General features: G+C 43.4%; 1 protein-coding gene across 2 annotated transcripts in view; it reads right to left on the bottom strand.

The window, feature by feature from the left end:
• Nucleotides 1-26837, bottom strand: part of PHIP (pleckstrin homology domain interacting protein) — a 334660-nt gene that overhangs the window by 260832 nt on the left and 46991 nt on the right. For both annotated transcript variants that reach the window (XM_054021954.1, XM_054021955.1), the window contains exon 7: nt 14056-14216. In XM_054021954.1, coding sequence (XP_053877929.1) covers nt 14056-14216 — 161 coding nt within the window. The remainder of the gene's footprint in view (nt 1-14055; nt 14217-26837) is intronic.

Genomic DNA, 26837 nt, shown 5'->3' with positions numbered 1-26837 from the left:
AGGTTCAAGATCAGTCTGCATACTCCTTTCTTCTTGGGCATCAAAAATATCTGGAGTCTAACCCTTTCTGGATGCTGAAGGGGGAATTAGTTCTATCAACCCCAGTTGCAGGATGGATTCCACTCTTGTCATCGTTTTGTCCCACAATAATTATATTAGGCCAGGGGTAGGCAACCTTTCAGAAGTGGTGTGCCAAGTCTTCATTTATAAACTTTAATTTAAGGTTTCGTGTGCCGGTAATACATGTTAACGTTTTTTAGAAGGTCTCTCTCTATAAGTCTATATTATATAACTAAACTATTGTTGTATGTAAAGTAAACAAGGTTTTCAAAATGTTTAAGAAGCTTCCTTTAAAATAAAATTAAAATGCTGATCTTATGCCGCCAGCCTACTCAGCCCGCTTCCAGCCTGGGGTTCTGTTCACCTAGGCCTGCAGCAGGCTGAGCAGGGTGACTCGAGGTCAGGGCAGAGGGCTGGCGTGTGTGTGGTGGTGCAGGGCAGATGGCTGGATGTTGGGGGGGAGGTCAGGGCAGAGGGCTGGAGGGAGTGTGGGGGTGCAGGGCAGAGGGCTGGGGGTGCAGGGTAGAAGGCTGGGTGTTGGGGGGAGGTCAGGGCAGAGGGCTGGAAGGTGTGGGGGGGGTGCAGGGCAGAAGGCTGGAGTGCGCGGCTCGTGGGGGTGGTCCCAGCCCCCTGCCCTGAGCGGCTCAGGGCAGGGGGCTGGGAGGGATATGCCCTATTCCACACCCTTCCCCAAGGCCCGTCCCTACCTCTCTCTGCCTCCTCTACGGAGCAGGGAGCACGCTGCCACTCGGCTCGGCTCTGCTCCGCTCCCCCTCGCAAGGGCCATCGCCGGCAAGGAGAGGGGGGAGGAGGGGCCGGAATGCACCACGCTGTGGGAAGAAACGGGGGAAGGGGGGGACTTGGCTGCCGCAGGACCAAGCTTCTGCCTCCTGCCCCCACAGGGGAGAGCGGTGGGGCTGAGTGGGGCGGGGGTGGGGACCCCCCAGCGCTCTCCCCTGCGGGGGCAGGAGGCAGAAGCTTGGTCCTGCGGCAGACAAGCTTCCCTCCTCCCCCTTCTTCCCCAATCGTGGCACTTTCCGGCCCCTCCGCCCCTCCTCCTCCTCTCACCGGACAGGCAGCGTGCCACTCAGAATCAGCATGCATGCCATAGGTTGCCGACCCCTGTATTAGGCCATGAAGTTCAAGAATGAATTTGGTGACTTTTACAGGGTCGCTGGTAAAGGCTTGATCTACGGTATCAAATCTGAAGAGCACCACCTTCCATACAATAATATTACATTCAAAAGCATGGACAAATGTCAAAGCCTGCCCCCTCCCCACAAACACAACTTGCAAAGTTGGACACATCAATCCCATCTCTACTGATTTTCATTCCTATGGTGTGCCCTGTCTAAAATGTCATGATAGTGGTTGTAATTTTCCAAGATGCTTTGATATCAGGAGATCTTTTATCTTAACCATTTACCTCAGCTAATATTTTCCTTGATAGGGCTTCAATATCCTCAACCATTGAAAATTTAGGTGGGGATGGCAATCTTCCAACTTCAATCACATCATTAGCTACCTCATTCCCATCCATACCAATGTGTAATAGAATCCACTGAAGAGTCTATTTATTGCTTCTCTCTTCAATTCTCTGAACCTACTAATGAATTGCATTGTTGATAATGTTCTGGTTTCTTTCAAAAGGAAAGAAGGATTGCCACCTGTGAGTAAACAAACATTACAACATCTGCCTTTATTTCTACTCTGTTTTCTTCTTGCAGGTCAGTGAGAATAGCTTTTATTACAGCCATATAGTTTAAGATATATCCCAAACTAATACTCTTTCTTGTACTTTCATCATTAGGCCACTGGATAAAGACATCATTTTTGAAGGATTTATCTGATGAACCATCAAGGTACATGTGAATCTGTTTCCCTTGTGATGGATACTGTTGAATGGTCTTTTCTGCAATTTTCCTTAGTGTAGCCAAGTATGTGTGTTCCTTCAAGCAAGAGTTCAAAGAGGAGAGTTGTTTACTAAAATAAAAAGGTTCAGATGGAGGAATTACTGAGCATACAAAGTTTCTTCATATATTCTACCCTTCTATCATCATCAAATGCTTTAGTTTCTTCAGTAGCCTTTACATAGCTTTCAAAACAAGATGATTAATTCAGCATTGATTTGGTCTTCCAATTCCCAAACAGATTGGAACAATGACTACATTCAGATAGGAACTGAAAATCATTTACATCACTGAAGAGCTTGGAGCCCTCAAATGAAAGGTCCTCCACTGTGTTCTGGACCTCTCTCAGGATCCCAGGATTGCAGATGTGATACACCGCGCATTACCACGGTTGTTTCCACAGAGCAGAAGGCCATATCTCCTCCTGCATCCAGTTGGTCTTGAGTAGAGAGAGCCTGGAATTGATTCTTTTGTTCCTGCAGTAAATAGTCAATGTAATGAGCGAGTTTGCTGAACTTTGTGTAGTCGTATTTGGCCATCAGGCCATGGTAATTAACTTTCCTAAACGGTAAAGCAGCCTAATAACTTTTATGGCAGAAGCAGTCCAGCCACTTAAGTTCCTTGTTGTGTGGTGCGGAACTGGAATGGTACTGTTTGTTCCTTTCATTCACGGCATCAATCGGGAATCTGGGCCTGTGCAGGAAAACCGATATTCTGGACCCCTGGTGAGCATATTAGCAGGAATGGTGTAATCAAGACACGAGAAGTAATTCTTCTGCTCTACTCCACGCTGATTAGGCCTTAACTGGAGTACTGTGTCCAGTTCTGGGCCCCACATTTCAGGAAAGATGTGGACAAATTGGAGAAAGTCCACAGAAGAGCAACTAAAATGATTAAAGGTCTAGAAAACGTGACCTATAAGAGAAGATTGAAAAAATTGGGGTTGTTTAGTCTGGAAAAGAGAAGACCGAGGGGACATGATGAAAACATGTTTTCAAGTACCTAAAAGGTTGTTACAAGGAGGAGGGGGAAAAATTGTTCTTCTTAACCTCTGAGGATAGGACAAGAAGCAATGGGCTTAGATTGCAGCAAGGAAGGTTTCGGTTGGACATTAGGAAAAACTTCCTAATAGTCAGGATGGTTAAGCACAGGAATAAACTGCCTACGGAGGTTGTGGAATCTCTGTCATTGGAGATTTTTAAGAGCAGGTTAGACAAACACCTGTCAGGGATGTCCTACCTAGATAATACTTTGTCCTGACATGAGTGCAGGGGACTGGACTAGATGACCTCTCAAGGTCCCTTCCTGTCCTATGATTCTATAATTCTATGATTTTTTTCAGCTCTTTTGCAAGTGGAAGGGACAGTGGCTCATACCTGCCATACTGCTCCTGCTGTTTCCAGCAAGGCTTCATTTACTGGAAAAGCAATCTGCCCCAAGAGAGGTGGTATGATCGAGAATATCCACTAGTCTGTGTTGTGGTTCCTGCACCTCTTCCAAGGGGATCTGAAAGGACTCAAGACACCAGAGACTAGTCCACTGAGGACAGCAGGAGTTTGGGTTACCAGGAAGGTAGCACTGAGACCAAGTTCGGAGTATGTAGGGCGCAGCAACTTCTGAGAATGACGTCTGAATTGAGAATGTAATAAGACTATCCTGTGCTTGAAAAGGTAAAGAAAGCACCTCTAGTTAAACAGTAAAAGAGTTTATTTGTGTAAATCAGTAAAGAGTCTGTTAACCAAGTCTGGAGTAGCGCTGTGATGACTAGGTTTTCCTGACACTTCACATGCAGTTTGGTTGGGAAAAAATTCTATGTCTGGGTGATTCTACTGTGCAAAGATTTTCTCTACTAATGTTTGCTGAGATCACTTGTGGTTATCCATATATTAATGAAACTGCTTAGGTGATCCACCAGATTGCGGTCTTCCCCTGCCAAATGTAGTGCTGTAGGACTCATGTTGGGAAGAACAGAGAAGGTGCTTTTCTGCAAAGCTGAGGAAAGTGAGAGTCACACCTTGTTTGTTCACATGAAGGTTGCTGCGATGTTGTCCATAACTACCTGGACCACTCTGGGTTGAACCTGAAGAAATGCTTTTAATGCCAGACAAATCATTCTGAGTTCCAAAAGGTTTATATGCAACCATGACTCTTACATGGACCACAGACTCCAAGCTGTAAGGTTGCCACAATAAGGCCACCATCCCAAGCTGGATGCAACCATTGTCACTGTGACAGATTGTATTGGAAGACTGAATGTTACTCCTTGACTATACAATCGCAGTGATGTTAACACCTTCTGAAGAATGGTTAACTTTTGATACATGCAGTCTATGCCCTGTGGCCAGATGATAGCCAGCGTTGGAGGAATCTCATCTTTAGATCAGCATACAGGGTCACTTAAGCCAAAGCCAGAAGACCCATTAGTTTGAGGTAGAAGATCACTCTTAGAGAAGGCTGAATATGTAGCATGTCTATAGAAGCCTTGATGCTTACAAATCTTTCCTGAGGGAGACATGTTCTGCTTATTTGAGCGTGTAAGATAGCCCTTATGAAAGTGATTCTCTCTGTAGGTTCCAAGAGTGACTTTCTATGTATCATCAAACCTAGCTTCTTAAAGACAATACATGTTCAAGGAAAGGCATTGAAAAGATACTCTTTTGATGATGCTTTTATTAGCCAATCATCCATATACCGGGGACTGGCAGGAGAGAAAGAAAGATGCCTTCTCTTCTTAAGTGCACTGCCACCACAGATAGACATTTTGCGAACACCCTGGAGGCAAGAGAGAGATAAGGGGAGGACCTTTTATTGATAATGATTGTTTCCCACCAGGAACTGGAGGTATTTGTGATATGTCTCATGAAACTATGAAAATAAGCACTTTGGAGCAGATGAAGGCCTGGGAAATGGCAGGTGTTGGGAGAGTAGTAGTAATTCTGGGGAGAGACAGTTACTGTCTCGGGAAAAAGAAACAAAAACAAAACAGGTTACTGTTTCCTTAAAAGGCCCAGATCCAGGAGCACAGCAGTGTAGGGCAAGAGTCCCCTTTGTGACAATCACCAAACCAATAAAAACATCTGTGGGGAGGGAAGAATAGCACAAAAAGGTCAATGTGAAGTGGGGAGGAAATCAAAAAGGATCTATTTGCCAGTGAGCCTTAAAACCACCAGGGGGAAAGGGCTGACAGTATCCTTTCCAGGCTGGGGAAGAGGGACAGAAAACCACTGCACCAGGAAACACCGGGGAACGTTTTTGCCATTAAAGGTTTTGTGTGTGTTTCAGATAACTTTATTTTGAAAGTGGCCAGCCCTACTAGAAATGAACCCTTTTAAATTTACTGAACTGCAGCATACAAAGCGTGGTGGAAGTGTTGAACTTCTTAAGTCTAAAATGGAACAGAGACTACCACCTTCCTCATTAGGGAATATCTTAAATAAAACCTTTTGGCTTTTAATTCCCTTAGGACCTCCTCTATAGCCTTTATTTTCAGCAGAGTCAGAACTTCCAATTTCAACAGGCTTTCATGAAAAGGGAGGGGTAGAAGGGTTTAGGAAGGAAGAGCCTTGAATTGTATCAGATACCTGTTTTGAACTATTGCCAAAATCCACTTGTCTGTTGTAACAGAAGCCAAACAGTGGGAAAATTGGTTCAAGATAGTCTCCAAGTAGTTGGTAAAGAAAAATTAGGTTGCAGCTCTTGGGTAAGTTGTCAAATTTGGATCTAGGGCCTGGCCCACAGATGTTGAAGGTGTATTGCTTGCTCCTTGGTGTCTGTTTAAAACTTCTCTTTTGCTGAGAAGAGTGTTGGGGAGGATACTGTTGATAACAATGCTGTCTCCTCTTTCCAAACTAATATGAGGTAGAAGATGAGGGATACCTGTTTTATTTTGATATCTAAAACCTGCAACTCCTGGTTTTCTCCTTGGAGGTTGATACATATATCAAGTGACCTGTGTCTCTTGTTTCTTTCATTTTTCCTAAAATCTCATCAGTCCTAGCACTAAATAGGCCTTTTTCAAAGAGAAGGTCTTCCACCTTTGCCTTGGTATCTTGAGGAAGACCTGAAGATTTGAACCACCTAAACCGAGATAGCAGAAGCCACAGAACTAGCCACTGAATCTGAGGAATCCAAAGATGTCTTTAGGGCATGCCTTTCTACTTGTCTGGCTTTCTTCAATGATGGCACAGGCCAACTATCTTGGATCGTCTGGGAGATTTAAGATTTTTTCCCTCGCAGATGGTACTGGTAGCAAGCCATTAAGGTTTGATAGTTTGCTATCCTTAATACTAGAATGGAGAAAAAAAGATCTTCTTCCCATCCTTGTCCACGCTCCCTTTGATTTCTGGATAGCTCCTTCTACCAGTAGAGAATTTGGGGCCGGATGGGTGTGAAAATATGAAAATCCTATTTGAGGAAGATGGTATAAATTTGTCCACCTTTTTGATATTGCCTGGACAGCAGTTGGATTCATCCAAATGAGTTTTGCAGGTTTTAAGTCAATCCAATAAAAGCAAAGAAACTTTACTGCAAGAATAAGAACCCAAGATGGCAAATATTAGATGGGAAGTCTCCTTTATGGAAGAAGTTGGCAACTTAAGAGTAGTCAGCATTCTCTCTAATAATTCTTGGTAGACAAAAGCATCCTCTAATGGAGATGATGCAGAAGGCACTTCCACATCTTGTGATGCTTCTGTTTAATCTTCTTTATAGACATGGTGGAAGCCGAGGTTGGTGTGTGTGATATTTCAGAATCAGCTGCTTTGATCGATCTGGAATGCCTCCTGAAGAAGTATGAGCTGCAGTCTATTCTGCCGCTTTTCCTTGCTTTTAGAGTAAATGTGCTACAAATACAGCACACCTGGAAAGAGAATGACCTTTTTCAAGGTAGGCAAGGTATCCTATGGGTGCAGACACCGAGAAGACTGTGGGGTAGCAAGCACAATGCATAAACCATGATCTTCAGATCCACCATATCCATGTTTTCCCACAGAACAGGATACCAGGAACCATCTAATACAAAAACCAACTAAATCTAGAAGTATTAAAAAATTGGCACTCAATCTATGAAGGATCGAGACAAGAAGTCCAAAAAGGTTCCTAGTCAGTGGCTGTGGGGGGGTTGAAATGAAATGAATTACAGTAGCTGGAGCACCATATCCATTTTTATAGCATTGCCTCTAGAACATTCAGGAATAGTGAAGGGAAGGGCAGGAGAGGGTGCATGAGCACTGAAAAGGGCACTGCTAGCTAAGGTTCCACCATCAAAGCTTTACCAGTCAGCCCAACTCATGAGTAATTATGCAGAGGCCACTTAAAAGAGAACCACTATGTCCTTGTGAATTATGCAGTCAGATTTCTACCTTCTAAGAGCAAAGATTTCAGACACTCTTCTCTCTAAGGCAATTGTGAACAGAAAGCATGTCTTTACAGAGAGTAACATATAGGAGATTTGATGCCTTCCATTTGAATGGATGGATTACATAAGCTTGTGGCAGGTCTCAAATTGCAAAAATAGGTCAAACTACTGATCTGAACAGATGTGTTATCAGAGAGGAACCTATATACCATCTGGTTGCTGACACAAGAACTTGGATAAACCTGCATTTATTACAGTGCTGGCATTGTCGTGATTTGTGGGGTCTGAATTGTTATAGGATCATACCATAACGTGGTATTTCCTGTTTCCACCAACATCAAGTCTGTATCATTCTAAATACTATCTACTTTTCCTTGCATCTCTTGGCAGGAATGGTTTCCAGCTTATAACAGAAATCTCTGAACCTCATGTGCAATCTCTCTGTATGCTACTAGAAAACCAAGGAAAACTGCATGTAAAGATGGATGGAAAACTCTTGGTTCTGCAACATCGTGGGGACCAGTGTTTGTGTCTTGTTGATCTTTTCCTACATCAGATTCTAGCCCTTTTTCTCTACCTTGAATCCCCTATCAGTGATCATCTGAGAGGGGATCAAGGAGCTCTTTACATTTATCACAAATCTGTATCCCTGAAGCATGAAGAGGATCTTCAAGTTGCTTATTGTCAGGTTCTCAAGGATGAGACTATTATAAGTTTGCTAAGAATGGTTACAGATGAGTCCCCAGATTCCTCAATCTGACAGTTTTTACTAGGGGCAAAAGTCAGACCAAAAGACAAGAATTCGTCCATAGACAAATTAAGAAATTGCTAATAATGGCCCCAAAGAGGAATATGCAGATAAGTTTCTGACATACACATTTTGTTGAAAGGTCTCCAAGACCTACTGACTGACTCTGGTTTCCATCGAGACCATTCAGCCCTGTTGTGTCTAAAAAACCCCAAATAATTTGTTATTTTTTCTTACTGTGAAGAATATGAAGTAGGGCCCTGAGCACCTTTGATTTTGAGGGACAGTTTACTGTTCCTATCTCTAAGAGGTATAAGATTTCTTTTATAAATATCTGATGTTTATCAGAGTCTGTCAAGGTAGGAAAGGGGATGAGGGACAGGACGTAGGAAGACCTGAAACTCCAGAGAATAGTGTCCTGCATTATCTTCATGACCCACCCATCTCTCAGATTGTCTCCATGTATGTAAGTGGCCTGATAGGCCTATTTCAGGTTTAGAACAGACACAGTTGTCATTATGCTGATGGTAGGGACTGATCCTAATAAATCTGGGCTTACCCAAAACATAATGTAGACCTGAAACAAAGATACTGTGTAAGGGACCAGGGTGTAGGTGGTCTAGCCTAGCACTCACAGCTGGACTGAGGTCTGTCCAGCAGGGATGGGAGTCGCTGGGCAAGAATTGGAGCAATCTCAAAGTCTAATCACATAAACAAGAGTCAGGGTCAGAGTCAGGCTAGAGTCAGAGAACGGAGATCAGGAGACAAGGCGAAGTCTGGCACTGCAGCAAGCTGAAGTCTGTGTGGTTGAGTACAGGCACTTGGCCAATCAGAGGGCCACAGGGTACTGTCACTCTGAATCTCTTGGGCAGTAGTTCTGCGGCACCATTTCTCAACAGTGCTCCCTGGCTATGACTCTATGTGGCCTTCCAGTGGCACTGTGGAAATATCAGCCGCCACAAACTCTGACGATCCAGGTTCTAGTCCCCAAGTCCTTGCACACTGAGTGAAAGCTGAGATGCTTCTGAAACTTAGCTTCAGGATAGGAAAAGGAGCTTCTGCTCTTCAAGGGGGTTCTATCATTAGTAGGGCCCTACCAAATTCACAGTCCATTTTGATCAATTTCATGGTCATAGGATTTCTTAAATTGTAAATTCATGATTTCAGTTATTTAAATCTTAAATTTTACAGTGTTGCCATTGTCAGGGCCCTGACCCAAAAAGAAGGTGGGGGGGAGGGCATCGCAAGGTTATTGTAGGGGAGGTTGCGATACTTCCATGCTGCTGCTGGTAGTGGTGCTGCCTTCAGAGCCGAGCACCTGGAGAGCGGGGGCTGCTGACCAGGAGGCCCAGCTCTGAAAGCAGAGCCACCGCCAGCAGCAGCACAGAAGTAAAGGATGGCATGGTATGGAATTGCTACCCTTACTTCTGTGCTGCTGGCAGGTGCTGCCTTCAGAGCTGGGCACCCGGCCAACAGCCGCCCCTCTCTGGCCGCCCAGCCCTGAAGTCAGCGCAGAAGTAAGGGTGGCAATACCATGACTCCCTAAAATAACCTTGTGACCCACCTACCCACCCCCAAATCTCTTTTGGGTCAGGACCCCCAATTTGAGAAACACTGGTCTCCCTCGTGAAATCTGTATAGTATAGGGTAAAAGCATACCAAAGACCAGATTTCACGGTCCATGATGCGTTTTTCATGGCTGTGAATTTGATAGGGCCCTAATTATTACTACTGCAGTAACATCTAGGAGCCCCAATAAAGGATCAGAGCTCCTACTATACTAGGTGTACCATGTACCCCACCCCACACAGTTTATTGTAAGCTTATGCCCCAAGTAATAAGATGAGAGACTACAGTTGAATACAGATAGGCTGAGGAAGAACACAATAGTGAGACAGTTTGTAGTGTAATAAGCAGCAGTCACATCATACCACTCTAGCACTTTGAGCTTTACTCGTGTGAAGAGGAAAGATTTTGGCTTATCAGTCTTGTTAGACACCACTTATTACAGCTTCTCCCAGAACAAGATTCACCAGACTATTGTAAGACACAGAGGATTTCTTCTGAATTATCATTCACTCTCTAGGGTTTAAATCCATGGATCTGTCTTCCAACAGTGCCATTTCTAGAGGCAGTTTATTTGATATAGACTTGAACTGACCATAGTCTGATAGTCAAAGTTTTTCAGGTTGTCACAGCAGAATACTGCGATTAGCAGAGCACTTTATTGCCAGTGAGGTTCTAGGGCTTCCAAAAGGTGTTTTGAAGTTCCTTCTAAAGGCAGTTTCTGTCTACTTGTCTGTTCAGTTTTTTGGGGAAAATGACACTCTCCCCAGAAATGATGACATCTGCTACTAGGGAAATTGTTGCTATAATTGTCCTCGAGGAGTGTGAAGAGAGAATCTTTGGCTCTAAGACCCTGCAGAATTTTAAAATTTGACAATAAGCCTCTTCCCTTCATCAGCAATTTCCTCAAAGGAGGAATGAAGGGCAATGGTAGATATTCTTTTGGTTTTGAATAAGATATTTGCCCTTCATGATTCCAAACAAGCCTGGTGGAAAAGAATGCCTCCTGCTTCTCAGGATCAAGGATAACATAATCCAAAGCACCAAGTCCCCTTCATCAGGAGAAAAACTAGAGCTCAGTGAAGATGAGGATTCTTGTGTAATTGGTGTTTTTCTCCTTGTGTTTTCTGGTCTGTGTGTTTTAATTTTGCCTTCTGGCAAAAAGATGGTTGCTGCAGGAGTAGGGTGACCAGATGTCCCGATTTTATAGGCTTTTTCTTATATAGGTGCCTATTACCCCCCACCCCATCCCAACTTTTTACACTTGCTATCTGGTCACCCTATGCAGGAGAATTGCCTCTTATTAATCGAGGTGCTCTTTGGACCATGGGCTGCAGGGCATTATGTTTTGAGCCCCACTGTTCTTCTTCATCCAATATGTAATTGGAGAGAAAATGTAGTGATAAATCCCTGAAAGAGTCTGAGGCTTCATCTTTGGAAGATGGAGGGTGTGACCCTAGCAGCATCCCAATGCAAGAGACTCAATGATACCAGGTAATGAGATTCAGCTGGCCTGACCAGTTCAGTGTAACTTAACTCACTAAGGTCATAATTTGTATCTAAAAGGTGTCATGTAAGATATCAATAGAAAGCTAACAACATACTGATTATTAATATTACTATGTGGTGTATGTACAGAGGACAAATTCAAAGTTATAAACATACTGGAAATTATGTCATTAAAATATATCTGCCCAGCAGAGCTAAAATTACCCCACCTAGACAAAGGAATGTGGTTCTGCCAGATATTTCCAAGGTACATTAAGAGACAATGAGAATGCAGTTTACATAGAAAGTAATCAAAGCAACAAGGTGAAGAGATAACCACTCCTCATCACAGCAGGGAGAGGAGACTGCTAAAATGCAGATTGCTCTGTTTCCTACAAATATCAGCAGGGGAAGAAACCAGCATGAAATCTCCTTCACCACCAGACTCCATGTCCCCTTTACCTTGCTGAATAATATTCGAAAGAATCCATTTCAAAGGTGCACTAGACTGTAAAAGAGAGGAGCAAAGAACCCTATGTTATCTTTCACTTAAAACAACAAAGGAACCCAGCACTTTGGACTTTATGGGATATCCTGACCAGAAGAGTGGTCAAGCCATCTTGCTGGAAGCTGGACTGGTAAGCAAACTATCTTGAACAAAAACTGTTTTGTTTTGTACTTGTTTTGTTAAGTCAGCCTCTAAAAAGCATTTTTCACTTTTATTTGCTTGTAACCATTTCTAACTCTATCCTTTATACACGATTTTAAGTGAGTTCCTATCTCCTTTTGTTTTTAATCTTGTTTTACATTTAGTCTAAACCAACCCTGAGGGGGTTTAGTCTAAACCAGCATGGGAGGATTTAGGGACTTGCCTCTAAAGAACTGATAATCAGTAAGGACTGAGCCTGTTGAGTGGCATGTGAAGAACACAAGTCATCCAGACTGAGCTTCTTCCCTGATCCAGGGCATGGGCTGGAGGGTGGGAGCAACTGTGAAAGAACTCCGCTTCTGTGGTTGCTGACAGAGCCTGCTCATCAACAGAGCAAGCTGAAGACAGACCAAGTGATTCTCCATTTTGCCTGCTCTGCCTGAAGCTGGCAGGTGAGCAAAAATGAACAGAAGCTTCGTCAGCAACCTGGAAACTTTCATCCCCTAAGGAAGTATGGAGTGAAAAGATTATGTTCATTGCTTTTAAACCAAAAAGTTTTAGAAGCTAAGATTGCAATAGATAAAGCAGGAGCACTGCACTATCCCTCTGTTCGTATTGCCACAATACCTGGCATGTAAGCAAGCCCCACAGTTTCACAGACTAATATCAAGCTGTTTCAGATTGGGACGTAAATTCTAAGGCTAGAAGGGACCATTGTGATCATCTAGTCTGACCTCCAGACTAGCACAGGTCCAAAAACTTCCCTGAACTCCCATTTGAACTAGAACATATCTTTTAGAAAAGCATCCAACATTTATTTAAAAATTTGGAGACTGGAGATGGAGAATCCACCACAATCTTTAATAAAGTTTTCCAATGATTAATTGTTGTCGATGTTTAAAAAGGCATGCCTTATTTCTGGTCTGAATTTGTCTAGCTTCAACTTGCAGTTATTTGATCTTTTTATACCTTTGTCTACCTATACCTATATCCCTTATCAAATTCTGTTCTCCACACAGGTACTTACAGACTGATCAAGTCAATATTAGACTCAAGGAACTCAATTGTTTAGACGTCAAAGAGATGGCTATCACTATAAAGCATGTTTTCTAATCCTTCAATCATTCTCATGGATCTTCTCTGAATCCTCTCCAATTTATCAACATCCTTCTTGAAGTGTTGACTCCAGAACTGGACACAGTATTCCAAACATAGGGGCAAAATAAACTTCCAAGGTCTGCATTAGCCCTTTTAGCCACAGCATCACACTGCAGGCTAGGATTCAGCTGATTATGCACCGTGACGCTCAAGTCTTTTTCAGTGTCACTGCTTCCCAAAAGGGCTGCCCCAAAAGGAGTCCCTCATCCTCTCTGACCTATATTCTTTGTTCCTAGATGTCTGACATTACATTTGACGGTACTGACATGCATATTGTTTGCCTGTGGCCAGTTTACCTAGTGATCCAGATCGCTGTGTCAGCTAATTATTTTTTCCATTATTTACCTCTCCCCCAATGAATCTGCAATCTTTACCAGGTATGTTTTCTTCCAGCTCACTGACAAAAGTATTAAACAGCATAGAGCCAAAAATCAATCCTTGTGGGACATTTGAAACATGCTTGCTCAATGATTCCCTGATTACACTGAGACCCATCAGTTAGCCACTTTTTAATGCATTTAATGTGCCATGTTGATTTTTGTATCCTTACAGTTTCTTAAATTAAAATGTCATGCCTTACAGAAGTTTAAATATATCACATTACCACTATTACCTTTATCAGCAAAATTTATAATTTCATTAAAAAAAATTATCTAATTAGTTTGACAGAATCTATTTCCATAAACCTTTGTCAATTGACAATAATTATAACAACCTCTAAGTTCTTTATTAATCTATACCACTGTTCAATTACTTTTCCTATGTGTATGCTATATAGGAAAATTTAGCGGGAAAGGTGGGGGGCAACCAAAATTTACCATTTATTAAAACAACCAAAATTTACTTATAACAAATTACCTCCTAAATGTAGCTGTGGAAAACCTGTATGTATGTCTCCAAAAAAAGTGTGATTGTCAAGACATATATTCAGTAGTATTCTCTTTAAAGAAATCTACTTTAAATGTCAAAGTCAACAAGTCATGCATTTAGTTATCACTTATCTGCTCTTAGTACATAAAATGAGTACAGTTTAGGATTCTTGAGAACAGTGGTTATTTTGACCATATGTTCTGAGCTATATTTAAAAACAGCAGTATGAAAATAAGGAATTTGTACTTACGGTAAATATCCGTCTGCCAGTCCGATCAAAAGTTACACAGTATACAGAAGATAAGTGTCCTAGGATTCGTTTGTGCATTTTCATATGTTGATACACAGCAGTTGGAACAAGTTGTTCAAGTCTGTATTTTCCATTTAGTTTTCTTGAAAAAAGGGTGTCAGCTACCAAAGGAAAATATAGTAACAGTGATTATATTTTGTACTACAGCTAAGCTGCATATCAAAAAAAGGAAAGTTACACACAGCATTTGACCACTTACAGCATGTGCAACTTTTGCAATCATTCTCCAATTTTATAACACATAGTTTAATCAAAATCTATAGCACACTTAATGGGGAAAAAAACATAGGGCAAAAATACTTCAGATGATCTTGTCTAGTGCTTCCATCATATGCTCATAAATCTACATTCTGCTTTTCGAAGATACAAAAGAAAAAATAATCAAATGGTTAAATACAAGTTTGGCATGAGTCTAGTTCTCTTCTGCTTAAGGTGAATTCTAATTTTGACTAGTGAAGCTTTGTAAACAATCCTTTTAAAATGCGAAAAAGTTTGTGAGGAGGAAAGAAGTTTGCTCCTTGTTTGCTGTTTTGATTCTCGTTACAAAAGTCAGTAATGCTAGATCAAGAACCTCCAAGAAAAATAAAAAGATTGTAAATAAAGCTCAGCATAGTGATATTTAGATCACTTTCCCCCACAATAAACTCAGGTTTAGCAACAATGAAACTTGACATACATACACCAAGGTTAATGCTAACCAAATAGTTCCTAATCTGTGTTTAGAACCTTTATGTTGCAGAGGCAAAGGGAAGCAATGTATTTTATTCACTGTGAAATTGTGATAATGCAGATTATAGTTTATTCGGCCTCTGATTTTTCTTCATGTTTTCAATTGCACGTAAACACAGTAGACATTTTGGTAATGTTTACTGACATTATAGGGACAGTCCTGGGTATGCGGGCTCTCGGGTGGGGCTGGGAATGCGGGGTTGGGGGGTGCAGGAAGGGCACCAGGGTTGGGGCACGGGAGGGTGTCAGGGGTGCAGGCTCCGGGCGGGGCTTTCCACTGCTTCCAGGAGCTGCTTGAGGTATGTCCCCACTCTCGCTCCTACGCAGAGGCGCAGCCAAACGGCTCTGCATCCTGCCCCATCCACAGGCGCTGCCCCTGCGCTCCCATTGGCCGCAGTTCGCGGCCAATGGGAGCTGCGGGGGCAGCACTTGGGGTGGGAACAACGTGCGGAGCCCCCTGGATGCCCATACGTGTAGGAGCCTGAGGGGGGACATGCTGCTGCTTCCAGGAGCTGTGCGGAGCCACAGCACTCGTGGAGCAGGGTAAGCCCCAGATCCCGCTCCCCAGCGGGAGCTCGAGGGCTGGATTAAAACGTTTGAAGGGCCAGATGTGGCCCCCGGACCAACATGTGCCTACTCCTGGTTTAGGACATGGAATGGAAGTTTCATTAGTCATGAAAATGGATGACCCTTTGTTCATTGATGAGGGACACCAGGAAAGTACTGAGCCAGATGAAATCCTTCCTTTTGGCCCTCACACAATGGGCAACTTCCCTCATACCAATCTGCTCATCTGTGGAGTCCCTCAGAGCTCTATTCCTACATCCATCCTGTTCAATATCTGTATGAAGCTACTGGAGAACTTAGTGAGATAACAGTGTCAAATGTCAATCAGTTTTACGTCTCTCTCTCTTCCACTGCTGGTAGTGCTATGACCCAACTATATCAATGTCTGGCCAAGATCAGCAAGCAGATGAAAATAAAGCTGAGGTTACCTTGGTGGGGAAAGGAAAACATTTTAAAGAGCTAGCCACCGTCATTTCATCATCCACTGCTGAGGCAGTCTATCAATACAGAGAGAATTTTAGTACTCCCAAGCTGTTTCGCTCAAACAAACAACAAATTTCCACCTGAAACTGGCAAGCAGGTGGTGCCCCCTACTTTCCCAGTGATGATCAAACCATGGCAATCTATGCTAGTCTGATTTCCAGGCTAAATTACTGCAATTCTCTATACTTTAGAATGATTACATAAAGACACAAACAAAAAATATTTCAGCTGATCTAAAGTGTATGAGCTGTCATCCTGAACAATACCAGTTGCCCAGCACACAACATCCTTGTGTTCGGAGCATTACATTGGCTCTCAACAGAATGCCAAGTTAATTTCACAAATTTTAAGGCCACAAGGGACTACTTCGATCATCTAGTATGACCTCCTGCAGAAATAAAACCAGGACAAAAGCCTCATCCAATAATTTCTGGATCAAATCTATAACTTCAATTTGAGCTATAGCATGCATATCTTTTAGAAAGATATTCAGTCTTTATATAAGAACTTCAAGTGATGGAGGATCCACCACATCCCCAGGGAAATTGATCCATTAGTTACTTAACCTCCCTATTAAAAATTTGCACTTTATTTCTAGTACGAATTTGCCTAAATTCATCTTCCAACCATTGCATTTTATTATGCCTTTCCGCTAGACTAAAGAGCCATCCACTATCAGAAATCTCTTCCATGGAGGTACTTAGAGACGATGACCAAGTCACCTCTTAATCTTAAATAAACTGAGCTTTTTAAGTCTCTCACTATTACGGCATGGCTACAAATGTAGAGTGCTTTGAGTTAAACCAGCCTTCGTAGAGCTCAGTAGGGAAAGCGCTGCAGTCTGTTCACACTTACAGCTGCAAGTGCACTGGTGTGGCCACATTTATGGCACTTGCAGCGGCCAGAGAGAGCAGTGCATTGTGGTAGCTATCCCAGCATGCAAGTGGCTGCAACGTGCTTTTCAAATGGGGGGGTGGTGGAGTGTGACGGAGTGTGTTGTGTGTACGTGGGGAGAGATAGAGTGGGTTTGTGGGGGGCTGAGAGCATGTCAGCATGCTGTCTTGTAAGTTTGGACAGCAACAAATCCCCCCTCCCCCACACCTCTCTCTCTCTCTCACACACAGCATTCCACAGTAACGGTTTGCTTTGATATCCGCATTCCTGCAGCGATTCCAAAACGATGATAGGAGTGGCCACTTGAATTAAGGGGATTATGGGACATTTCCCGAGGCCAATCAGAGCACAGTAATGCAACACCTCATTCACACTGACGCCCGGGCATTTCACCTGAGGTACACCAAGCGTTATGCTTCTCACCGAGGTGGATTACCAGGAGCACTCTAGCCACGGAGTCAGAGTGCTCTAAGTGCCTTGCCAGTATGGACAGGACATGAGTTAGGGCGCCAGGGGCTGCTTTAATGCGTTCTAACTCGCAAGTGTAGCCAAGCCCATAGGCATGTTTTCCAAACCTCTAATCATTCAGAGTCATAGATTCCAAGGACAGACGGGACCATTTTGATTATCTGCTCTGACTTCCTGTAAACAGGCCACAGAACTTCCCCAAAATAAACTCTATAGTATTTTTTTAGAAAAACATCCAATCTGGATTTAAAAACTGTCTGTTGGAGAATCCACCCTTGCTAAATTATTCCAATGGTTAATTAGCCTCCCTGTTAAAAATTTACGCTCCATTTCCAGTCTGAATTTCTCTAACTTCAGCTTTCAGTCATTGAATCATGTTATACCTTTCTCTGCTAAGTTAGACTGAAGATCCCATCATTAAATATTTGTTCCAGAGGTAGATACTTATAGATTGTCAAACTAAACCTACTCAAAGAGCTCAATCTCTATAAGGCATATTTTCCAATCCTTTTATTGTTCTCCTGGCTCTTCTCTGAACCCTCTCCAATTTATCAACATCAGTCAACACTATTACCTTTATCAACCACATTTATAAGCTCACCAAATAGAGATATCTAGCTAGACAGGATATATTTCTTATTAACTCATGCTGATTTGCATTAGTTACCCTCCTTTAATTCTTTACTAATCAAGTCCTGTATCAGCCACTCCATTATCTTGCCTGAGCTCAATATCAGGACGACAGGCCTATATATGATTACCCAGGTCATCCCGTTTACCCTTTTTAAAAAATGGCACGTTAGCTTTCTTCCAGTCTTCTGGAAATTCCCCAGTATTCCAAAATCAACATTAACGGTCCAGAGAGCTCCTCAGACAGCTCTTTTAAAACTCTTCAATGCAAATTATCTGGGCCTGCTAATTTAAAAAAAAAAAAAATCTAACTTTAGTAGCTGCTGTTTAACATCCTCCTGAAATACTAGTGGAATGAGAAGTAGAATCCGTGACCTCCAGGACAAAATTGTATCCTTATACATTACTATCAACTTCCCCAACTTCCATTTCTTATACATTATTTTTTAATTATTTATAGCTGCCTTCACTTCCCCTTTAAACCAGGTCAATTTTTTAACCAGTATGGCCTCCTTTCCCAGTTGTAGAATTGGGGCCTTTAAAAATACTTTATTAGATGCCCCAAATGATTCCCAGTTATCATTATCACTAGCATCAACTTCCTGCACACCACAATCAGCTTCAACCATGGAACCCTGCAGACAACTAAATATAAGAAATCCAATCACCACACCTACCTTCACAGATCCAATAACTACCGTAAACATACCAAGTAATCGGCTATCTATAGCCAGACAGCCAAATACTACAGAATATGCTCCAAGGAGAAAGTCCAGGACACACACCTTAAGGCACTTAAAACTGCCTTAACCAAACAAGGACACTCCACCAGAAAAGTAAATCACATCATTAGAATGGACCACGCAAATACCTCGACAAAACCTGCTTCAGGACCAAAATAAAAACCCCTCTGACCGCACACCTTTAGTTGTCCCCTACTACCACACAGTGGAACCCATATGGGGTATCAAACAATTATAACCCATATTCGATGGGGACCACATCCTGCAAGAAATTTTCCCGAACCCCCTCTTCTGGCATTCAAACAAACCTCCCAACCTCACCAAGCCCATCAGCAGAAGCAAAATCCCCCCAAACCAGGATACACCTACTGAAAGAGGCACCAGAACAACAGATGCAAAATCTGTAGACATATCTCCACTGCTGCGATGCTTAACACGCTCCACACATCTCTCAAGATCCCAGGATCCAACACATGGCTATCAACATGGTGTACCTCATCCAGTGCACTTAAATGCCCCAACAACATCTATGTGGGTAAAATCAGACAATCACTACTCTCTCGAATGAACTCACACAGAAAAACAATAAAAGACAAAAACGCCCTCTCACCTGTGGGTGAACACTTTTCAGAAAGTGATCACTCTATGTCTGACCTCTCAGTCCTCATCCTCAAAAGGAAACCTGCACAACACCTTCAAAAGATGAACCTGGGAGCTTAAATTCATAACTCTGCTAGACACTAAGGCCATGTCTACACTAGAAACCTTACAGCGGCACAGCTGTACCGCTGCAGCTGCGCTACTGTAAGATTTCCCGTGTAGCCGCTCTATGCCAATAGGAGAGAACTCTCATGTCGACATTATTAAACCACTGCCAATGAATGGCAGTAGCTATGTAAGCAGGAGAGCATCTCCCGCCAACATAGTGCTGTCCACACCAGTGCTTCTGTCGGTGTAACTTATGTCGCTTTCACACCCCTGAGTAACATAAGTTATATCGACAAAAGTGATAGCATAAACATAGCCTAAAAGTCATGGACTGAGATGGATTTATAACTTATTACAACAATCTATAACTCACTAAACCTGCCTCCTGCCCCCCACCCTCACATGACTGGAGAGGGGTTAACAGGCCACTTAGCTTAAATGGTCCCTTGAAATTCTTATGCTAAACAATCTGTTCCACTTTGTATTTAGCTGTAACGCTCTGAGGCTTGGTCTACACTAGAAACTTGCATTGGCATACTTACATCTCTCAGGGGCGTGAAAAATCCACATCTCCGAGAGATGTAGCTATACCAGCCTAACCCCCGGTGTAGACAGCACTAGGTCAATGGAAGAATTCTTCGGTCAACCTAGCTCCCACCTCTTGGGGATATGAATTACCTACGCCGACGGGAGAACCCATCATTTTCTTCTGAGATATTAGTGACTCGGAAACAGGTAATGCCAACTTTCACAGAGTGCAACTCCCTGCAACTCCTCCTTCCCTTTTGCCCACTTCCTAAATAGGTTATAAACATTTATTTTAATATTCCAAATATGCAAATCATCCCACCAAGTTTCAGTAATACCAATTAGAATGAATTAATGCTAAAAATGAGCCATTCCAATTCCTCTTGCTAGTTATCTAGGCTCCTAGTTCTTTTCTGAACATAATTTTTCAACATCTTTTTTGAAGTGTGGACAATGGAATCAGACATGGTATTCCAGTAATGGTATCAATAATACCATCCACACATAATCTCCCTCCCTACCGCTACTAAATATCCTTGTGCTTTTGCATCCAAGAATTGCTTTTACCCTCTTAGCTAAAGCCTTGAAATAAGAATTCATGTTAAATTGATTATATGCCATTACCCCTAACTCCTTTTCACTGTCACTGCTTTTCAGAATATAGACCCCACCACCACTTTATAAACATGACCGTCATACTTTGTTCCTAGATGCATAACATTGCAGTCAGTGTTAAAACACCTATTCAAAAGAACCCACTTTAAGAAGTGATCCAAGTCAGTCTGTATAACTGACCTATCCCCATCATTATTTACCACTCCAATTTGTATGTCAATTGCAAACTTAACCAGCAATGATTTTATATTTTCTTACAAATCATTGATAAAGGTATTGAATAGCATTGAGCCAATAACAGAAGGTTCCTGCAGTACTGCACTAGAAACACCTCTTCTGGATAACTATTGTCCAGTTACAGTTAAGTAGCTTTTCACAGTACAATTTGTATTTTTCTTAATGAGAGTCAGCATCACCCGGTGGCTAGGATACTTTACTGGGAGTTAAAAAAAAAACTTTTCCACTTCATCTCTGTGCCTTAATTTTCCAATTTGTAAAATGTGGGTAAGAATACCTACCTTCCTTTATAAAATGCTTTGAAATCTACAGATAAAGTACTATAAACAGCTAAATATTATTCACAGCAGCAACATTACCTATATTAAATTAGTATACAGCAAATGTGACTAGTGACCAGCTACAATCTGTACTATATACAGCAACATCCATTCCTACGTGACTGGCTGCACTCCACACAGAAGACTGTGTACTTGCATTGTTCTGCGTGTGGTCTTAAGTGTTTATACCGCAATACCGAAGAGGAGTTAAACAAAAGTTTACATTTTTATTTCATATATATATATATAAGAAAACTATGAGAATGTAGGTTTCAGCTACAAGTGAACTTTTTGGATTTTTAAAAAACTACTTTAACTATTTGTATTTCAAACGTGAAAACTGAAGTGCTGATATTTTAAGGTTTTTTTAAACAATATTTTCTTATATCAGAAATTATACATTTCTTTTATGCAATTCCTTTTGGCTTTAACTAAATTTTTCAAACTTAGTAAGAGGAAGTTACTCACTTTGTGCAGTAACGATGGTTCTTCTTCGAGTAGTGTCCCTATGGGTGTTCCACTGTAGGTGACTTCTGAGCAGTATCCCTGATAGAGGGTTGGGGCTTCAGAATTGAGTCCCTTATGGATGACAATACTGTGAAGCCAAACATGGTATCGGAAGCAGAGTCTCTAGTAACCACATAGTGTTCTGCGAAAGTATGAACACATGCCCAAGTTGCTGTCCTGCAGATTTCTGAAATGGGGACATTTTTAATGGACGTAACAAATCTGGAAAGTGATCTCATGGAATGCCTAGGGATTCCAGGCAGAGGTAACAAAGAACAAGTATGACAGCAGTAGTTAATTCAGTTGAAAACCCATTTGAAGCATCTCTGGGATGATATTCCTGCACCTTTTGACCTTTCCGCAATTGAGAGGAAGAGCTTAGGGGATTTCCTAAAGGCCTTCGTCTTAGCCAAATAAAAGGCCAAGGATCTCCTAACATCCAGTGTATAGGTAATATAGCCTACCTGTTATCATGGTGAGGCTTTGGTTAAAAGGTAGGAACATGAATGAGCTGGTTCATGTGAAAGACATGGTCACCTTAGGGATGAACTTCGGGTGTGGTCTGAGAGCGACCCTGTCTTTAAAGGAAATTGTGAAGGAGGGGTGTGCCATTAATGACGCTATTTCTCCTATTCTTCGCGCCATGGTGATGGCTACCAGGAATGCTGTCTTCATTGACAGATGCATAAGGAACAGGTGGCAATAGGTTCAAACAGCAGTCTAGTCAGGCTGCTTGATTCAGGTCCCATGTTAGAGAGGGGTGTCTGGGTTGGGGAAAGAGGTTTCCTATGCCCTTGAGAAATCTCTTTGTCGTTAGATGGGCGAAAACCAAGTACCCCTCTATCTGCTGGTGGAAAGCCATTATGGCCGCAAGATGTACTCTGAGTGAGCCAAAAGACAGTCCTGACCTCTTGAAGCCTAGTATGTAGTCCAGCAAGATGGGGAGGGAGGAAGATATTGAGGTAATTTGTTTGGAATTACACCAAACCTGGAACCTTTTCCATTTTTTTTTTTTTTTTTTTGCAGGTAAATGCAACGGGTAGCTGATTTTCTACTGTGCAAGAACACTTATTATACCTCCTCGGAGCAGCAGTTCTCTATCTGGTGGAATAATGAAGGAGCCAAGCCTTGGGCCACAGGATCCATAGACTGAGATGGAGGGTTTGTCCATTGTTCTGTGAAAGGACATGAGGAATGGGCTAAAGCGAGATTGGAGAACATGTCACTAGCTGTGTCAGGTACAGAAACAGCCAGGCGGGAGCAATCGGTACAACTTTTGCTTTCTCCTTCTTTATTTTTATCAGGATCTTCAGCAGCAGAGGTAACGAGGGAAGGCATATAGGAGGCCTGTGTCCCATGGAAGAAGGAAAGCGTCCTCTGAGTGTTTTCCAAGGCCGGCTCTGGAACAATAGAGTGGGCATTTCCTGTTCAGGTAAGTACCGAACAAGTCTATCATTGGGGTTCCCCAGTGATAGACTATGCAGCAGAATACTGTCGCGTTCATTTCCCATTCATGGTCATATGAGAACATGCGGCTGAGACTGTCCACTGTTATATTCTGTACTCCTGGCAGGTAAGTGGCTGATATGAGGACATTGTGGCGAATGCATCAATTCCATAGTTTTAGTGCGGCTGTGCACAGGGAGGATGATCTGGCACCCCCGTGATGATATAAAACACGCACGCTATGTTGTCTGTCGTGACTTTTGTGAGAGTGCCCCTGATTAGTGGAAGTACATAAGCACTAACATTACTGACTGCTCTTACTTCTAAGATGTTGATATGGAGAGTCGACTCCATGAGGGACCATTTGCCCTGAACCCTGCGGTTGTTCAGACTCCAACCTATTAGGGATGCATCTCTTGTGAGAAGCAATGTTGGGGGGGGGGGAGGGGAAGGAAGGGTTACATAGACAGTCATAGGGTCTTTCTACTATTCCATGGAGTGTTTGATCCTGGAAGGCATAAACAGAGGTTTGTCTAATCTGTCTCTGTTTGATGTGTAGACAGACCTAAGCCATACCTGTAGGCACGTCATGTGTAGTCTGTAATAAGAGCTCATAAATATGCATTCCGCCATGTGCCCGAGAACTTTGAGGCAATATCTGATTGGAATCTGTGGGCTGGCTTGAATTGTGTCTATGAGAGTGGTCAGTGTGTGAAATCTGTGTCGTGGGAGGAGTGCTCTCATTTGTACTGAGTCGAGATCAGCCCCTATGAACTCCAAGCGCTATACTGGAGTCAAGGTCGATTTTTGAGCATTGATTTGCAAGCCCAAATGCGAGTGTACGTCCGCAGTCAATTGGATGGCCCATAGGGCATCTTCGAAGCAGTTGGCTCTGAGGAGATGGTCATCCAAATAAAGGTAAATCATGATCCTCGGGGTACATAGATGAGCTGCTACTACGGAGAGAATATTGGAGAATACTCTGAGTGCAGCTGAGACCGAAGAGAAGTACTTTGTACTGGTAATGGTCCTGATCAAAGGTACACCTGAAGAATCATCTGTGGGATGGCTGGATTGATATATGGAAGTCGGCATCCTGGAGCTCAAGGGCCGAGAAACAACTCCCCTGCTCTAGAGATGAGATAAATGCTGCTAGTGGGACCATCTTGAACTTTTGTGCCTTAGCGTATTTGTTCAGTGCTCTCAGATCTAGGATGCATCTCCATCCTCCACTTTTCTTGGGTATCAGGAAATATCAGCAATAAAAACGTACGCCTCTGAGATGCACAAGAATGGATTCTATAGCTCCTAGGCTTAGAAGGGGATCTATGTCAGAAAGGTTCCTGAAGAGGGACAGGGAGGGTGCGGAAGAGGGAGGGAGGTGAAGTGAATAGAATACCAGCTACAGATCATCTCTAAGACCCATCTGTCTGAACCTATGCTTTCCCAATTTTGGGGAAAGGAGCAAGGCAGCATCCAAAGGGATGTGAAAGGTGTGTAGGTTCCAGCTTATATTGTGGGGAGTGGTCTCACAGGGCCTCAACCAACACGTCAAAACTGGTGTTTCAAGTCTAGGTCTGGGATGTCGAGGATTCAGGGGCTGATGGTTTAAGTCTCTGAATCTTAGATCTTTTTCTCTGTGGCTCATAGTAATGCTGCAGTGGTGAATACTGGGGTGGTCGGGATGTCTGGGACGACTGAAGACTGAATTTCCTTTTCTGTCCCATGTATACATCCCTAGCAAGTGTAGTATGGCCCTGGAGTCCTTGTGACGTGATGTGTCAGTCTTGTCAGAGCCAGCCTTAGGGAAAATGGTACCCTGGGCAAACTTGCATTTTGGTGCCCCTGCGGGTATGGTGCCTCTGCACCCCATTGCCCCTGGCCCCCCATGAGCTCTCCAGGCTCTCATAGAATTATAGAATCATAGAATATCAGGGTTGGAAGGGACCTCAAGAGGTCATCTAGTCCAACCCCCTGCTCAAAGCAGGACCAATTCCCAACTAAATCATCCCAGCCAGGGCTTTGTCAAGCCTGACCTTAAAAACCTCTAAGGAAGGAGATTCCACCACCTCCCTAGGTAATCGATTCCAGTGCTTCACCACCGTCCTAGTGAAAAAGTTTAATATCCAACCTAAACCTCCCCCACTGCAACTTGAGACCATTACTTCTTGTTCTGTCATCAGGTACCACTGAGAACAGTCTAGATCCATCCTCTTTGGAACCCCCTTTCAGGTAGTTGAAAGCAGTTATCAAATCCCCACTCATTCTTCTCTTCTGCAGACTAAACAATCCCAGTTCCCTCAGCCTCTCCTCATAAGTCATGTGCTCCAGCCCCCTAATCATTTTTACTGCCCTCCGCTGGACTCTTTCCAATTTTTCCACATCCTCCTTGTAGTGTGGGGCCCAAAACTGGACACAGTACTCCAGATGAGGCCTCACCAATGTCGAATAGAGGGGAATGATCATGTCCCTTGATCTGTTGGCAATGCCCCTACTTATACAGCCCAAAATACCGTTAGCCTTCTTGGCAACAACAGCACACTGTTGACTCATATCCAGCTTCTCGTCCACTGTAACCCCTAGGTCCTTTTCTGCAGAACTGCTTCCTAGCAATTCGGTCCCTAGTCTGTAACAGTGAATGGGATTCTTCCATCCTAAGTGCAGGACTCTGCACTTGTCCTTGTTGAACCTCATCAGGTTTCTTTTGGCCCAATCCCCTAATTTGTCTAGGTCCCTCTGTATCCTATCCCTACCCTCCAGCGTATCTACCACTCCTCCCAGTTTAGTGTCATCTGCAAACTTGCTGAGAGTGCAGTCCACGCCATCCTCCAGATCATTAATGAAGATATTGAACAAAACCGGCCCCAGGACCGACCCTGGGGGCACTCCGCTTGAAACCGGCTGCCAACTAGACATGGAGCCGTTGATCACTACCTGTTGAGCCCGACGATCTAGCCAGCTTTCTATCCATCTTGTAGTCCATTCATCCAGCCCATACTTCTTTAACTTGCTAGCAAGAATACTGTGTAGACTGTATCAAAAGCTTTGCTAAAGTCAAGGAATAACACATCCACTGCTTTCCCCTCATCCACAGACCCAGTTAAATCCTGATAGAAGGCAAGTAGGTTAGTCAGGCATGACTTGCCCTTGGTGAACCCATGCTGACTGTTCCTGATCACTTTCCTCTCCTCTAAGTGCTTTAGAATTGATTCCTTGAGGACCTGCTCCATGATTTTTCCAGGGACTGAGGTGAGGCTGACTGGCCTGTAGTTCCCCGGATCCTCCTTCTTCCCTTTTTTAAAGATGGGTACTACATTAGCCTTTTTCCAGTCATCCGGGACCTCCCCCGATCTCCCTTCACTCCAACCCCTGCACTGTGCCCCCTGCGCCCCTAATCCCTACACCCTTCACTTGTATCTCCTGCACTTCTTCCTGCACCCCTACACTGCATCCCCTTCACCCTAACCCCTGCCCCATCCTGCATCCCAAACCCTGCCCTCCTCCTGAGCCCCTAATCCCTACACTGTGCCCCTTTCGCCCCTAGCCCCTGCATCCCCCTCCTACACCCATGTGGGGAAACTGACCTGGATGTAGGGAGCACTGGTGTTGTGTGTGTTGGGGGGGGGGGGGAGGGGGAGGACTGTGTGTGTGCACCTGAGTGTATGAGTGCACTGTCTCTTTAAGAAAAGACTCATGATCAGGAACCTGAAGGATTGTTTGAACACAGGCAACTGCCAGCAGCTCCGGATCCAGAGAGGCAGCAGCACCCACAGGATTCCCCATCCTGTCAACCCAGCTCAGTGGAGACCGGGGTACACGGGTGGAGGGAAAGGACACTCCAACATCA

Source organism: Malaclemys terrapin, chromosome 3 (genome assembly GCF_027887155.1).
Source record: "Malaclemys terrapin pileata isolate rMalTer1 chromosome 3, rMalTer1.hap1, whole genome shotgun sequence".
Taxonomy (NCBI): domain Eukaryota; kingdom Metazoa; phylum Chordata; order Testudines; family Emydidae; genus Malaclemys; species Malaclemys terrapin.
Note: the sequence above shows the minus strand (reverse complement) of the source record. Positions and strands in the feature narration are given on the sequence as shown.